Genomic DNA, 14460 nt, shown 5'->3' on the forward strand with positions numbered 1-14460 from the left:
TCATTTAGTACATTTAATGAACAAACATTCAGTTAAGTATCTTTTATCTCCATGAAACTACATTCTATTGGAAGAACTAGATAGAAGACATAGGGAATGTAAACAATCACTATTTTGAGTAAATATGGAAAGCCATGCTTGTGAAGTCAGATCTGAGAAAAAATACAATGGAAGGAGCCAACTAAGGGCATATTTGAGGGGCCAAACATACCAAGGAGAACATCATTATGTATTTAATGAATTTCCTACTTCTTTAAATACTGATTTATGTAAATTTTAACCTTACTGATATGTTATATGGATATACATAGCCCAAGCAATAGCATATTGATGGACATTTGGATTGTTGCCAACTTTAAACTAACAAGAAAAAATATTGCTATGAACCATTTGGACTTTGATCTATCTTCTTCAGGATAAAAAATTATGAAAGTTAATTTCTTGGGTTTAAAAGTGGTGGCATTGGGGCTGGGGATGTGGCTCAAGTGGTAGCGCGCTTGCCTGGCATGCGTGCGGCCCAGGTTCGATCCTCAGCACCACATACCAACAAAGATGTTGTGTCCGCCAAGAACTAAAAAATAAATACTAAAAATTCTCTCTCTCTCTCTCTCTCTTTAAAAAAAAAAAAAAAAAGTGGTGGCACACACTTGTAACCCATCTACTTAACTAAGGAAGACGCAGCAGGAGGATTCCAAATTAGAGGTTATATGGGCAACCAGGGAGATCTTGGCTGAAAAATAACAACATGTGGGATATAGAGCAGTGGTACAGTGCCCCTGGGTTCAATAAATAGCCTAGGAAAGGAGAGAGGGGGCTTAAGAGATACCAATAGAAATCATTTGAAGCACAAGTTAAAACTGTAAAAGGAAGGGAAAAATGTTTATAGAACTAGAAAATCAGGATATTAATTGCATATTTAATGATATTAAACTATTTTTTTGGCTTTTTTGTCTATTTTTGATATAAAATTGATGTTTAAACAAGGAATGATCTTTCAGAGGTCTAAAACAAATGATAGGATTTGCTTCAAAATAACAAAAGGACCAGTGTTGGCTACGCTGAAAAGTAAACACTGGGGTTTATTACATAATTCTTATTTACATCTCAAATCTTCCCCAGAAAAAAAATTTTTTTGCAATATCCTTTATGCTGAGTAATTTGTTGGATTTAAGAACAAGTGCAAGACGAAATAAAAAATCTGAATAGGATATGCCTGGAATGGGGAGGTTAAACAGGATTTCTTACCTTGGTTTGACATTTTAGGTCAACTACTGTAGGAAGCTGTGGAGCTATAGTATAGGATATTAGCAGCACCCCTGATCTCTAACCTACTATCAAACAGTAGCTCCCCTTCAATTATTACAAATATCTCCATTACGTTGCCAAATTTCTTCAAAGGACATAACCATCCCCAGCTAAGTAGTACTGGTTTAATAAATACTACATAGAAAAATGGAGGTGTATGGGGATAACACCTCGGATGGGGAAGATAAAGGTGGTAATTAAAATAGAAATAGACTTATGATGTAAATTTTTAGTTTTTACTGGGGACTGAACCCAGGGGTGCTAAATCCTGAGGCACATCTCCACTCCTTTTCGTATTTTTTTTTTTAAGAAGAGAGTGAGAGAGAGGGAGAAAGAGAATTTTAATATTTATTTTTTAGTTCTCGGCGGACACAACATCTTTGTTTTTTTTTGGTATGTGGTGCTGAGGATCGAACCCGGGCCGCACGCATGCCAGGCGAGCGCAGTACCTCTTGAGCCACATCCCCAGCCCTCCTTTTCGTATTTTAGAGACAGGGACTGTTTGCTTAGGGCCTTGCTAAATTGCTGAGGTTGGCTTTGAACTTGGGAGGATCCTCCTGCCTCAGCCTTCCGAGCCACTGGGATTACAGGCATGCAACATCAAGCCTGGCTTTAATAGGATAGACAGGTTAAGGGATAGTTTTCCAGGCAGAAGGTAACCTTAAGTACAAAAATTTTGAGGCATATAGGTGATGAAACATTACAGGAATTAGAATACCAGTGTAGCTAAAACAAAGGAAATGAAAGTAGGGGATGCAGTGACAGGAAAGATCAGGGCATGTTAAAAGACTCACTTCTAAGGTTAACATTCCAGGGGAAATGCAAAAACAAAACACAAAACACCCCAACTATGCGCAAGCACTGAAGAGTGAAAAGTAGTAGGCTGATTCTGGAGGGCAGTTGAAATTGGGAATCAGGTTATAACAAGGGTGAGAAACCACCGCAAGGCAGCTTCTCTCCAGCTGAGAGTCAAAAAGTTTAGGGAAATTAAAACTGTTAGAAAGTGTGAAAGGAAACCTAAAAAGACAAGAGGAAGGAAGGAGGAGCCTCAAATTTTGTTTGAAAAATAGTCCAAATTTTTGGCTAAACACTGAGCCTCCTGTAGAGGGCAAACTCTAAGCCAATGGGCAACAGTTTTCTAATCTTCTAACATACAAAAGATTGTTTTAGTTTTCATCTAAAACAAAATTAATTGCCTGATAAAACTACCAAATAAATACTCTTTGTAAGGAACTAGGGTTGTAACTCAGTGTGCAGAGTGCTTTCCTAGCATTCATGAGGCACTGGGTTTGATCCTCAGCACCACATACAAATAAATAAGTGCCCAGGATACAATCCAAATTTTCTGACAGAAGAAAATATGTAACCAACTCAAGGAAATACAATCAAGCCGGGTGTAGTGGTGCACACCTATTATCCCAGCAACTTGGGAGATCCAGGCAGGAGGAGTGAAGTTTTGATGCCATCTAAGTAAGAACATGTCTCTAAATACAAATACTCTTCCAGAAAGACGTCAATAGAAAAGTCTTCTGAAAGAAAACTCAGACAATCTGCCACCAGAGTATCTACACTATAAAGCAATAGATAGGATGGATTTTAACAAATGTAGCAATAGCCAACGACTTCAGATACTTGAAAGGCATTTGCTAGAATGTTTTTTTTCCTTAGCCAGAAATCTTCCTTAGTTCTTTTTAAATTAAAAACTTTTAGGTCAAGCAATGGGAAGACCTGAAACATGCATTTTTAATTTCATGAACAGATTGGAATACATAAATTCAGGGAAAGTGAGAACCCTATTAAAACTAGTATAGTACTAAGAAAAAAAAATATAGACAATATTCTTAAATATTGTATTTTGTGGTACTGGGATTTAAACCCAGGCACAATCCACCACTGAGCTCCACACCAGTCCTTTTTTGAGAGAGGTCTTGCTAAATTGCTGGAGGCTGTCCTTGAACTTGTGATTCTTCTGCCTTAGCCTTTGGAGTGCTGGGATTACAGGACTGCCCCATTGCACCAGGCTGCCAAAACCTTTTATAAAAACATCTTTCTCTTTGTTATCCCAGAGATTTCACCTAAACCACGTCAACAATTCCTCAATATTTTGGAAAATGCTTAGCTTCATTTTTTAATAAATAAGAATTAAATTTAATTAAATACCAATAAAAAAGATGTCTGGGTATTTGTTTTATTCTCACATAATACAATTAAAATAATTAGATGAGCAAAAAAAAAATTGATATTCCACTGCACAAAACAGTTTCCCCTCTGCTGAGTGAAAAATTATGAGTCTAGGTCTTCCATACATACTGAGATTGCATAATCTTACAACGGAAAGAGTCCAGGAAGTGGCACCACAAAATATGCATCTTAGGACTTGAGGCGAAGGGCACTGGGAACTATCTGCTTATAAGAGGGACCCCCCAAAAAGGAACTCAATTGTCCTGAATCCTTTCTTCTCATCCATCTGGTAAAATTTTACAGTATCACTGGACAGGAAATTAAAGGTTGGCAACAAGCCCAAACAGGCCACCTCTTCTTCTGAGGATGCAGAAGGATCCTCCTCAATGTATGAGGTTCTTATGTTACAATGAACTCATTGTAAGGCAAAAGGTAAAAAATGAATTTAATACACCTAAGTTACTAAACTTAATAGCTCAGCAACAGTATACTGTAGAATATTAGCTGTTTACCCTTGTGATCAGAGAGATGACTGGGAGCTGTGAGTTTCTTATCCTGTATTATTGGTAGTCTGGCCAAAATTCAAAAGTTGAAGTACCATTTCTACTGACTGCCTATCACTTTTGTACCATTTCAAGTAGAAATGGTCAAAAGCCAGGGATCATCTGTACAAGCTTTCAGAACTCATTGAGTTCTGAAGTATTCACTGTTCATTCCAACTTTAGTATATGTGCTGTTCTTCAGTTATGCTCCTGCCCGTATGATAAATTGGTACTTTTTCTGGTAATCTGTTTTATATTAGTTTAATCTGACCCCCAAGAACCTAGAAGGATGAAAGGAAGCCACTTATCGTTCCATTATACAACATACATATCAAGTACTTACCCCCATAGCCGGGACTTCTTCACTCTTTACTTCATTTATTCGAACCAAATAGTTAACAAAGTCTCTGGCAGCATTGCTCTGTGCATCTTTTTTATTGGTAGAGTTGCCCATGCCAGTGTAATTAAACCCTTCTACTCGAACCTTCAAGAGTCAAGGGAAAAAAAGTGTATTAAAGCTGGGTAATTCTACTATAAAAATCTTATAATTCAAATAGTCCATTAAGAGATAAACAGCTAACTTTTAGTTAAGTACTCTAAAAGTACACTAAAAACTAACACACCTGAGAACACAAAGGCTACCTTATAAAAAAAACTTGAACCGTACTATCTAGTGAGAAGCTAAAATTATAATAAAAATATTCATTTAAGTGGCTCAGATATTCTCATGTAACATGTTTAATCACATTAAAACGTGATTTGATAACATCTCCAATTACTCTTTCAAGCACTTTGTTTCTAAAGATGTAGTAAAATTACAAACAGCTTATCTAACTTTTCTAATTTTTACTACTGTTGAGGAAGATTTAAGTTCTAGTTAGATCTATTATATTATTCTATAAATAATGCTTTCTTGGAAATGATTTATAATGAAAGAGAATAGCAGTCAGTCACAATACAAGAACCATTCTTCCCCACTGTGCAACCGATTTTTAACATTCCCAAACAAAAACATTCTTATTTTAACCACAAAACTAGCTTTATAATTCACATAAAGAAACTGTATTCTGTAGTACCTCACACATGAATTTCTGCCTGTTTTTGTTCCCTACTGCTCTAATTTCATACGCTGGGGTCATCTTCCTTTTGCCACACCAGGCATACAGAAAATTTTTAACGTCACCCATGATTCAGGAGTCTTCTTTGGACCTAAGAAAACAAAGTTGGTTAAAAATAGCATGATACCAAAAACCTGGAAATAAAACATTACCTGGAAATTACTAAAATCTAGGTCAACAGAACAAGGTTGTAAAGAAATTTCCCCAAAATGGTTATCTTTGGGGTGTAGTAATGATTTTTATCTCTTCTTAAATATTTTATGCAATGTCCTACATTCTACAAGGAGCATTTATTGTTTTAACTCATTTACTGATCAACAATGGAATTTATGGCATTCTATTACTGTCTACAGAGGAAGAAACTAAGGCTTAGAAAACTTAAGTAATTCATTCATGATGGAGGCATAAATTCAAAATACAGAATATTATATTAAAAAATGGACTGGATGTGGTGATGCATGCCTGTTATCCCAGGGAGACTTAGGTAGGAGGAATTAAGTCCAAAGTCAGGCCCAGCAACTTAGTGAAGCCCTCAGGAATTTAGGGAGACCCTGTCTCAAAAAAAGGTGGGGTAGGGATATAAAGTGGTAAAGCTCCACTGGGTTCAATCCTTGGTACAAAAAAGAAAAAAAAAAGAGGGAAGAAAGAAATGGCCATTAATAATTTTGTGTGATCGTCTCCTCTCTTTCTGACTACTAGCAGACTATCCTTCATGCTGCAGAGTACATATTATCTTGGGACATCCAAATACATTAAGCATTCCTTTCTTAACTGAGGACAGTGACCTATTAAATGTTAGGCACCAAAACTCTTTTAGGAATAGCTTATAGAATTGCCAAGTGTACTGGGTGCAGTGGGGCATGAAGTAATCCAAGAGGCTCAGGAGGCTGAGACAGGAGGATCCCAAGTTCAAAGCCAGCTTCCCAGCCTCAGAAAAGTGAGGTGCTAAGCAGTTTAGTGAAACCCTGTCTCCAAAACAGGGCTGTGGGTGTGGCATAGTGGTCCAGTGCCAGAGTTCAATCCCTGCACAAAAATAAATAAATAGCCATGTGAAGCAGGGAAGGCCTGTAATCCCAGCAACTGGGGAGAACTGAGGCAGAAGGATTGCGGATTGCAAGTTCCAAGCCAATCTTAGCAATTTAGAGAGGTTTGTCCCAAAATAAAGAAGCCTTGGGGGCTGGGGATGTGGCTCAAGCGGTAGCGCGCTCGCCTGGCATGCGTGCGACCCGGGTTCGATCCTCAGCACCACATACCAACAAAGATGTTGTGTCCGCCGAGAACTAAAAAAAAAATAAATAGTAAAAATTCTCTCTCCTCTCTCACTCTCTCTTTAAAAAAAAAAAAAAAAAAAAAAGAAGCCTTGGGATGTCTTTCAGCAGTTAAATGCCCCTGGGTTCAATCTCTGGTACAAAAACAAAACAAAAAACCCTGTAGGAAATAAGTTTCCTTGAAACCCAATGTATCATACTTGTTGGCACTTGCCCTCTACTCCAGACTATAAAATACTAGAAATGATGGAGAGTCTAGAATGCTAGTCTAAATAATTATCTAAATATAAAACCAGAGGGAGGAATAATCAATTTAGTCTGCTGAGGAAAAAAAAAAAACCATTACCATTGTATTTTGCTAGCATTAAGTCTAATAACATCAAGCTGGTCCCTACTATAAACTTGCCAGTCATCTGGTGAAGGGAATGGAATATCCCATTTTGAGAAAAATTGTGGAGATAAAGATGTCTGCTATGGTTCAGGTAAAAGTCCAAAGACCCACCCAGTAAAAGGTTTAATTCCCACTCCATGGTACTATTGGAAGGTGGTGGAACCTTTAAGAGGTGGAGCCTAGTGAAAAGCCTTCCTGTATTAAGGGGAGAAGGAGCATGCCCTTGAAAGGGTATAGGATCTCCACCTCCCACCCTAGAAGGAGGTTATATTTGTTTTTTGTTTCACCAAGAACTCTCCACCATGTGCTAAATCACCACAAGCCAAAATGCAGTGGAGCTAATCTAATCCACCCTGGACTGAAACCTTGAACCAAAATAATCCTTTCTTTTTAATCAGATTATCCCTAGTATTTTGTAACAGTGATTGTAAATAATGCCCACCTGTAAATTCCATCCCTGTGTAATTACTTCAAAAATAAAAAAAAACTCAGTAAATGAGTAATTCAAAATATTAAACACTAGATCACTAAATTCATTTCTCTCTAGGTAGTCTCATCTAACTCGGTTTTAGGGCCAAAATATTAAAAAGTTTAATCTACTTTGTCTTCAAGTTCCAAAGTCAAATTCATCTAAGCGCTCACATATCCATCTGCATGCAAACTTGGCATCTCAATCAAAAAGGAATTTTAAATTTCCTTCCCGGATCTGTTCCAACCACCCTCCATATCCATTAATGGCACTACCATCCACTAAATTAAATCAAAATTCGGGAATGGGAATTCACTCCCTGAAAATCCTTTACTATGTGCCAAACACCCTCAGGGGATCATTTTAAGGACTTTTAAAATTTCACCTTTGCAATCAGCATTACTACGATTCCCATTTCTCTTAAAAAAAGAGAGCGAAACTGATACCAAGAATAATTTGTCCCAGAAAATAGACCCCATCTGAGAAGCCACAATTTCATGAAGATAGAGCACGAAAACTGCGTGGTGGCGGAAACTATCTATTCACTCCTCTCCACCTTCCCCGTACACCAGGCAACCGTGCTGCGACTCTCGCCACCTGAAGCCCGTTCTCTTAAGTTCCCCTCTCCACCCTCCAGGCCCAGGTCTCGGCCTCGGCCATCACTGACGCCGCCACCGCGCGGAGGCGGACGCAGCCCGGGCCCGAGGCCCCCCCTCCTCCACCCTCCCTAGGGTGGTGTTCCCGCGCACACGCTCAGTTCCTCCGCGGCGGGCACACCAAGACCTTTGTTTCTCAGCCGCCTGCTCCTCACCGCACCCGTCCACCACCCTGAGGGAAGGGTAGGGGAAGTAGCCGACCCACCGGGCCTGTGCCGATTGGTGGCGTGAATGAAAGAAGGCCCCATGGGCCCTGGGCACGTGCGGCGCTCCCGCGACAACCACCGTAGGCGCTTCACCCCCACCTTCCCTCGGCCGCGACCGCGCCCCGGCAGGCCCGGAGGTAGACGCAGCGGGTTTGGCGTGCAAGGGACTAGAGTGAGGGGGACAGGGAGAAAGCGGGGGCCTGGGCCACGCGAGGCCCGTGCACACCAAGTGCGCCACGGCGGGCACGCGCACACTCGCGATCTGGGCGCCGGCCGCCCCTCCCCCACCGCCGCCGCCCGCGCTCCACACAAAGCCGCCGCAGAGCCGCGGCCCCACCACCCGCCCGCCACCCTGCCCGACGCCAGTCTCTTCCTTACCAGCCTCCGCTTCCCGGTGCCCGAGAGCACAGCCCTCTAAAGACTGTCTGCGACTCCGGTCTCCTTCAGAGACCGCTAGAAAGCACGCGGCCTCTTGCACCCAGGCAGCGGCGAAATGGCTCCGACCGCGGAGCTCGGTGGGCGGAGTTAGCGCGTGCACGCATGCGCAAAAGGCGAGGTCGGCCGCGAGGGCGCCCCGCGGGAGGGGGCGGGGCAGCAGCCCTTTCGCGCCTTGAGGCCGCGGTTGGCCAGAGATCGCAGCGCGCGGGGCCTAGGCCCTGGGTTGGCCACTTCCGGGAACGAGCTACCGGCCCCTGAGCCTGGTAGGGAATCGAGGGCCTAAGCGTTGTGATGCCCTTGTGTCTGACAGTTTCTATCACAGCAGCCCGTGGTACCTCAAAATATGCCACCCCGGAATATATTTCTTGGGCGCGTTTCAAGATGGCTATTCTGAAAAACTGCGGACCAGACTGAGTCTGAAAGGCTGCCCTTTTGTAAAAGAACTTCCATCTATAAAGGAAATCTGCATTAGTGAAGTAAACGGATGTAAACAGGCTCTCCTCTTTGAAACCCCTTTCTGACTAAGAAAGACCTTTTCAGAGAAAGGGGCGGGGGGGGGGTCTGATCCCCGGGCCGCAGATCTCCACCCATCCGGTTGCCTGGGAGACTCATCCTGTAACAGGGCGCCACTGGGCTTGTGCTCCCCCACCCGCGTGGGCTTCCACACTTCCTGGCTGCCCCAGGGTCCCCAGCCCTTTGTTCAGCGCTATCTAAATTTCAACTGTGATGCCCTCCTTTGAGTCCCTGTTTGCAATTTATTAAGCTGTTTTTGCACATAAAGAAATTTATTATGTTCCCTCCCCCAAAACTCCGAGTTAACCTATTGTCAGTTTATTTCACAGATTAAAATTATCAAGAGGCTGGAGGCGTGTGGCTCAGTGGTAGAGCACTCCCGAGGCTCTCGTACGGATTAAAAAATATATATATATATATAAACTGTTCAGGGTTATTGATGTTTAAAGTAGATGTCTCCCTCCCTGGGGATGTATTTCAGTGATAGAGTGACTGTTTAGCATGCAGGGAACCTTACACAAATTTTCAAAGCACCCATTGAGCAGTGAAAGGGACTTATTCCTGGTTAAGACTAGGATAAGTAGAAGATAAAATTGCAAACCAATTTCCCACCCTTGGGGTGTTGTGAAGGTATGGATGTAGGGTAAAAGAAATAATGGTGAGAAATATTGATGTTTTTTCTGGGAATGGGAGGATATTTCCCTAATTTCTGCACCACCTCATTTTTGCTCCTTTTATGGTTATTTCTGGTCATCCATATGGCAGTTTTCAATTCTCATGGTGCTTGGGGGAAGGGTGTTACTTAGCATGTGGGTAGGATTATAATGAAGTTAGAGATTGCATCATGGCCATTCTGGTAACCATCTTGCATCCAACCAGTTTCAACTAGCCCACCTGAAGAGGGACTTCTGGCTTCAGGATTCTTGTCCTCAAAATTGGCAAGATTACGCCAGATAGAAATGTAGCCAAATGGCCTAAAAATCTGAGATTAGGGCAGGTTAGCAAAAATAGCACACAAAAGGGATTTAATTCAGTACCTGGCACATATTAGGTGTCCAATAGGTGTTCTGTAGTCATTCCAATACTATAAAAACCAAGGTCTCTTGAAAGAATTAAGCACAAGTTATGGCAGGGACACTTCTTGGTCACTCACTGAAGTGCCTGGAATACTAAATTCTCAATAAATTCTTGTTTAATGTGTAAATAAAATCTCTAAGTTTTTTTTTTCTTAGATATCTTTTTTCTTTGGAGTATTTGGAATAATTTGTATCTGAAACTGTTGTAATAATCACTGTTAAATTTTGCTCTCTCCCCTTTTTTGTGGCACTGGAGATTGAGCCCAGAGGCACTTTAATTTAACAGTGGTCCACTTTATGCTTTGAACATAGCTCTTGCTCCTCTGTCACTACAACTTTTTTGTAAGGACATGTTTCTTTCTCTTCCTCTTTCCCTAATTTCTCCTCCTCCCTACTTTCAGGCTCCATCCCAGGCAAAATTATCTATCCTTGAAAACACACACCCACCACTGGAACAAAGTAATTCAGACTTTTGGGATGGCACAGAAGATCTCAGAAATGACTAGTGAGAGAACATGTGGGTCTTAGCCTTTGAATTACCTCTTTTATAAGCTCCCTCTTCCTGATGATGGGCAGAATCATAGCCTCTGGGACAGGAGTCCCCTGTGCTTCTCCTTTGCTAGCAAAGCAATAAACCTCCTTTTTCCTTTTTCTCAAAACCCTGTCCTCCGTTATTAGATTGGCATCAGGGACAAGGACCACACTTTTGTTAATACTCCTGCAAGTATTATTTACTGCTCTCATTGACTGACGTGCTTTAGAGGTGCCCATTCACTCAAGCACTAACAGTAAATCATTTGGTTTCACCATGGTCCAAGGACCCCAAGAAAAAAGTATGTGGTAATTTTAACATCTTCCCCAATTTTCAAAAGATAGGGCACACTGGACTTGGACTGTAGGTTCCAAGAAGAGAAGCTGACACACTTCCCTGCTTATGGGAAGCCATTTCCAGGGTCTCAGAGATAATTAGTCACATGCTTACAGATGCAAATGTGACAAAGCTGGTCCCTCACACCAAAAGTTAACTTTTAAAAATGCCTCTGTGCTTAAAGGGCCTCAGCCCACAAATGGCTCAAATGTAGGATATTCACATTTATAAAGAGCATTCTACCTGGGTGCGGTGGCACAGGCCTGTAATCCCTGTAGCTTGGGAGACTGAGACAGAAGAATTGCGAGTTCAAAGCCAGCCTTAGCAATGGCAAGGCGCTAAACTAAATAAAATTGAAAATAGGGCAGGAGATGTGGCTCAGGGGTCAAGTACTGAAGCCAGATTTAAAGTTAGGTAGTCAGTGTAGTTAGGTAAATCGGGTCTAATACCGAGTGAAATCTAAAATGGAGGCCATGCTGGGAATGCCTCAGGGAAAACAGGACAACTCATGGAATGTTAATGAAGTCCTGAAGAGGCCCTAGGCCAAAGTCCACCTGGAAGAAGTATTAATGAATAGCCCCCAGCAGATTTGGAGATAGCCCATCACCAAGAAGTGATAATGAAGTCCTTCCTGCTCAGACTACTTCTTTGGCCCACCTGTGTCTACCCCTCGGGCCTTCCAACCTACATTCCATCACTGAAAGAACTATAAAAAGGGGAGACAACTGCACGTCCACGGATTCCACCTTTTGGGTCCCCTTCTTCCTCCGGGAGAAGTCTTTTCTTCTGTCCTTTAATAAATTTCCAATTTCTACTCTGGCCTTGCCTCGGCGTGCTTCTTTGGTGTTATTCTTCAACATCGGGGAGCAAGAACTCGTCACCGGTCAACAGCTGTAACAGTACCTGAGTTCAATCCCCAACACCAAATAAATAAATAAATAGAAGGCGTTCTAGCTGCTGTGTAGAAAATATACCAGAGGTCAACCAGGATGGACAGCATCCTCAGTTAGTTCATCTGGCATGAACTTGAATATTCTGGTAGCTGATAAGCAGATAAAGATAACTATTCCTACTGAATACAATTTCCCTTAGCGGTGTGTAAATTCTATTCCATTATATTTACTAGTTGTGTGAAAAAAAATTTCCCGAAAATTCTTTTTTTTTCCTTTTGGTTGTTTAACTTAAATGCTAAAGTGTGCCCAGTAGAGTGGCATATGCCTGTGATCTCAGTGACTTGGGAGGCTGAGGCAAGAGGATTGTAAATTTGAGGCCAGCCTTGGGAATGTAATGAAACCCTGTCTGACAATAAAGGACTGAGGATGCTGCTCAGTGGTAGAGCACCCCTGGGTTCTATCCCCAGTACCACTGATACTGCTGGTTACCAGTCACTAGTTCTGCTCCCTCACATGTTGAAATTAACATTAGAGAAGCATGCCGAGGCAAGCATATAAAACAGGGTTTATTTAAAAAAGGGTAACATAAGACTTCTCCCAGGAGGGAGATGGAGGCCTTAGCTGGTACCGTGGTATCCAAAAAGGGTTCTGCCTTTTTTTAATAAGTCCTAGGCTTCCTTTATTTCCCTGCTCTCTTCCCCTATCTCTCTCCTTCCTGCTTACATGACTAGGCCCAGGAAATGCTCAGTGGGATGGCCAAAAAGTGAGAAGCAGACGGATGGGGGAAAGGGCCAAATGGAGCAGCCCAGCACACATTAATTAACAATTTTATGACTCCCTTAGGGAGGGGCAATTCCTGGGACTGGTTACAGGTTCGAGCAGTGGCAGGTTATCTGCATAAGGTGGAGGAAGGGCTCTGAAGGAATTAACATTTCAATTCCTCTATTCTCTGGATCCTAACCTATCTGCCTAATACTGGTTTCACCAGCACCACCAAAAAAAAAAAAAAAAAAAAAAAAAAAAAGATGTATGGAAAAGTCAAAGTGAGATATTAAGTCCTACCCAAATCTATTGCTAAAGAAAAGTGACTGTTGGGAAGAGAAATAGCACTGCTGGACTCACCATGGAAGGGAAGCTGGCTTGCCATGACAATAATTTAGGGCACTGTGTCTTCTTGGTGGCACAGGGGAACTTGTGTTGCCCCAGAGCAAAAGTCCTTTGGTGCTTTGACACTTTCAGCTCTGTCAGATCTCTGTATAGCAAGAAGCAGAGACGTGGAAAAAAAAAAAAGAAGCAGAGATGTGGATTCATCTTTGGGGAAGGCCTTTCCTTTGGTATGAGAAAAAAGGGCTGAGAATATTTGCCACTGTCAGTAAAATAGTCTGTATTTCTTAACAAGTTTAATGTAATTCAAATCAGCCTGCGTGGTTCATTTCAGTTCTATCATTGCCAAACCTGGGAGCGGACTGCTTCAGTTCTCTCTGCCTTCTCTTTGTGATGATCAAGGTAAAAGATATTGAAGATATTGGCTGCATCAAACTTTTTTTTTTTTTTTAAAGAGAGAGAGAGAGAGAGGAGAGAGAGAGAGAGAATTTTTTTTTAATATTTATTTTTTAGTTCTCGGCGGACACAACATCTTTGTTGGTATGTGGTGCTGAGGATCGAACCCGGGCCGCACGCATGCCAGGCGAGCGCGCTACCGCTTGAGCCACATCCCCAGCCCAAACTTTTTTTTTTTAATATTTACTTTTTTTTAGGTGTAGATGGACATGACATAATGCCTTTATTTTTTAAAATATTTTTTAGTTGCAGTTGAATACAATATATTTATTTTTATGTGGTGCTGAGGATCGAACCTGGGGCCTCGCACTTGCTAGGAGAGCGCTCTACAACTGAGCCACAATCCCAGCCCCTGCTTCAAACCTTTTGACATTATTTTTCTTTCACTTAATAGTTGGGGGAGGGGTTTCCAGGGATTGAACCTGAGACAGGGGTTCACTTGATGCTTTGACTATCTCTCTTGTGGCTTTGAAACTTACCTATTATAGCCTAGGGGCACTTAAGCACTGAGTCACATTCCAATCCCCCCCCCCCCTTTTTTTCTTTTTAGTATGGGGGATTGAACGTGGGCATCAACCACTGAGCCATATCCCCAGCCCTGTTTTGTATTTTATTTAGTGCCTTGCTATGCTGAGGCTGGCTTTGTACTCTTAATCCTCCTGCCTCAGCCTCCTGAGCTGCTAGGATTATTGGCATTCACCACTGCGTGGCTCCCAGCCCTGTTTTTCAATATTTTTTGAGACAGAGTCACCAAGTTACTTATGCTGTCCTTAAACTTGCCATCTTCCTGCCTCAGTCTCCCAAGTCAGTGGGATTATAGGTGTGTGACACCACACCTGGCTATCTTTTTCTTAGTAGATCTGGTATCCTTTTACCCAGCTGTGAGCACAAAATCCTTGATTTTCTTCATTTTTGAAGCATGATGACAAGGCACGCAAAGGGTGAGAGTCAGCACAGTAAATTTTTTTTTTTTTAA

At 41.9% G+C, this 14460-nt stretch overlaps 1 protein-coding gene across 1 annotated transcript in view; it reads right to left on the reverse strand.

Moving 5' to 3' along the window:
- Dhx9 (DExH-box helicase 9) overlaps positions 1 to 8676 on the reverse strand; it is a 41865-nt gene extending 33189 nt beyond the window's left edge. The window contains exons 1-3 of the mRNA XM_026392877.2: positions 8515 to 8676; positions 5105 to 5237; positions 4372 to 4512 (exon numbers count right to left, since the gene is read on the reverse strand). Of these exons, the coding sequence (XP_026248662.2) occupies positions 4372 to 4512; positions 5105 to 5215 (252 nt within the window). The 5' untranslated portion in view covers positions 5216 to 5237; positions 8515 to 8676. The remainder of the gene's footprint in view (positions 1 to 4371; positions 4513 to 5104; positions 5238 to 8514) is intronic.
- Positions 8677 to 14460: the final 5784 nt, after the last annotated feature.

This window comes from Urocitellus parryii, chromosome 9, assembly GCF_045843805.1.
Source record: "Urocitellus parryii isolate mUroPar1 chromosome 9, mUroPar1.hap1, whole genome shotgun sequence".
Lineage (NCBI taxonomy): Eukaryota > Metazoa > Chordata > Mammalia > Rodentia > Sciuridae > Urocitellus > Urocitellus parryii.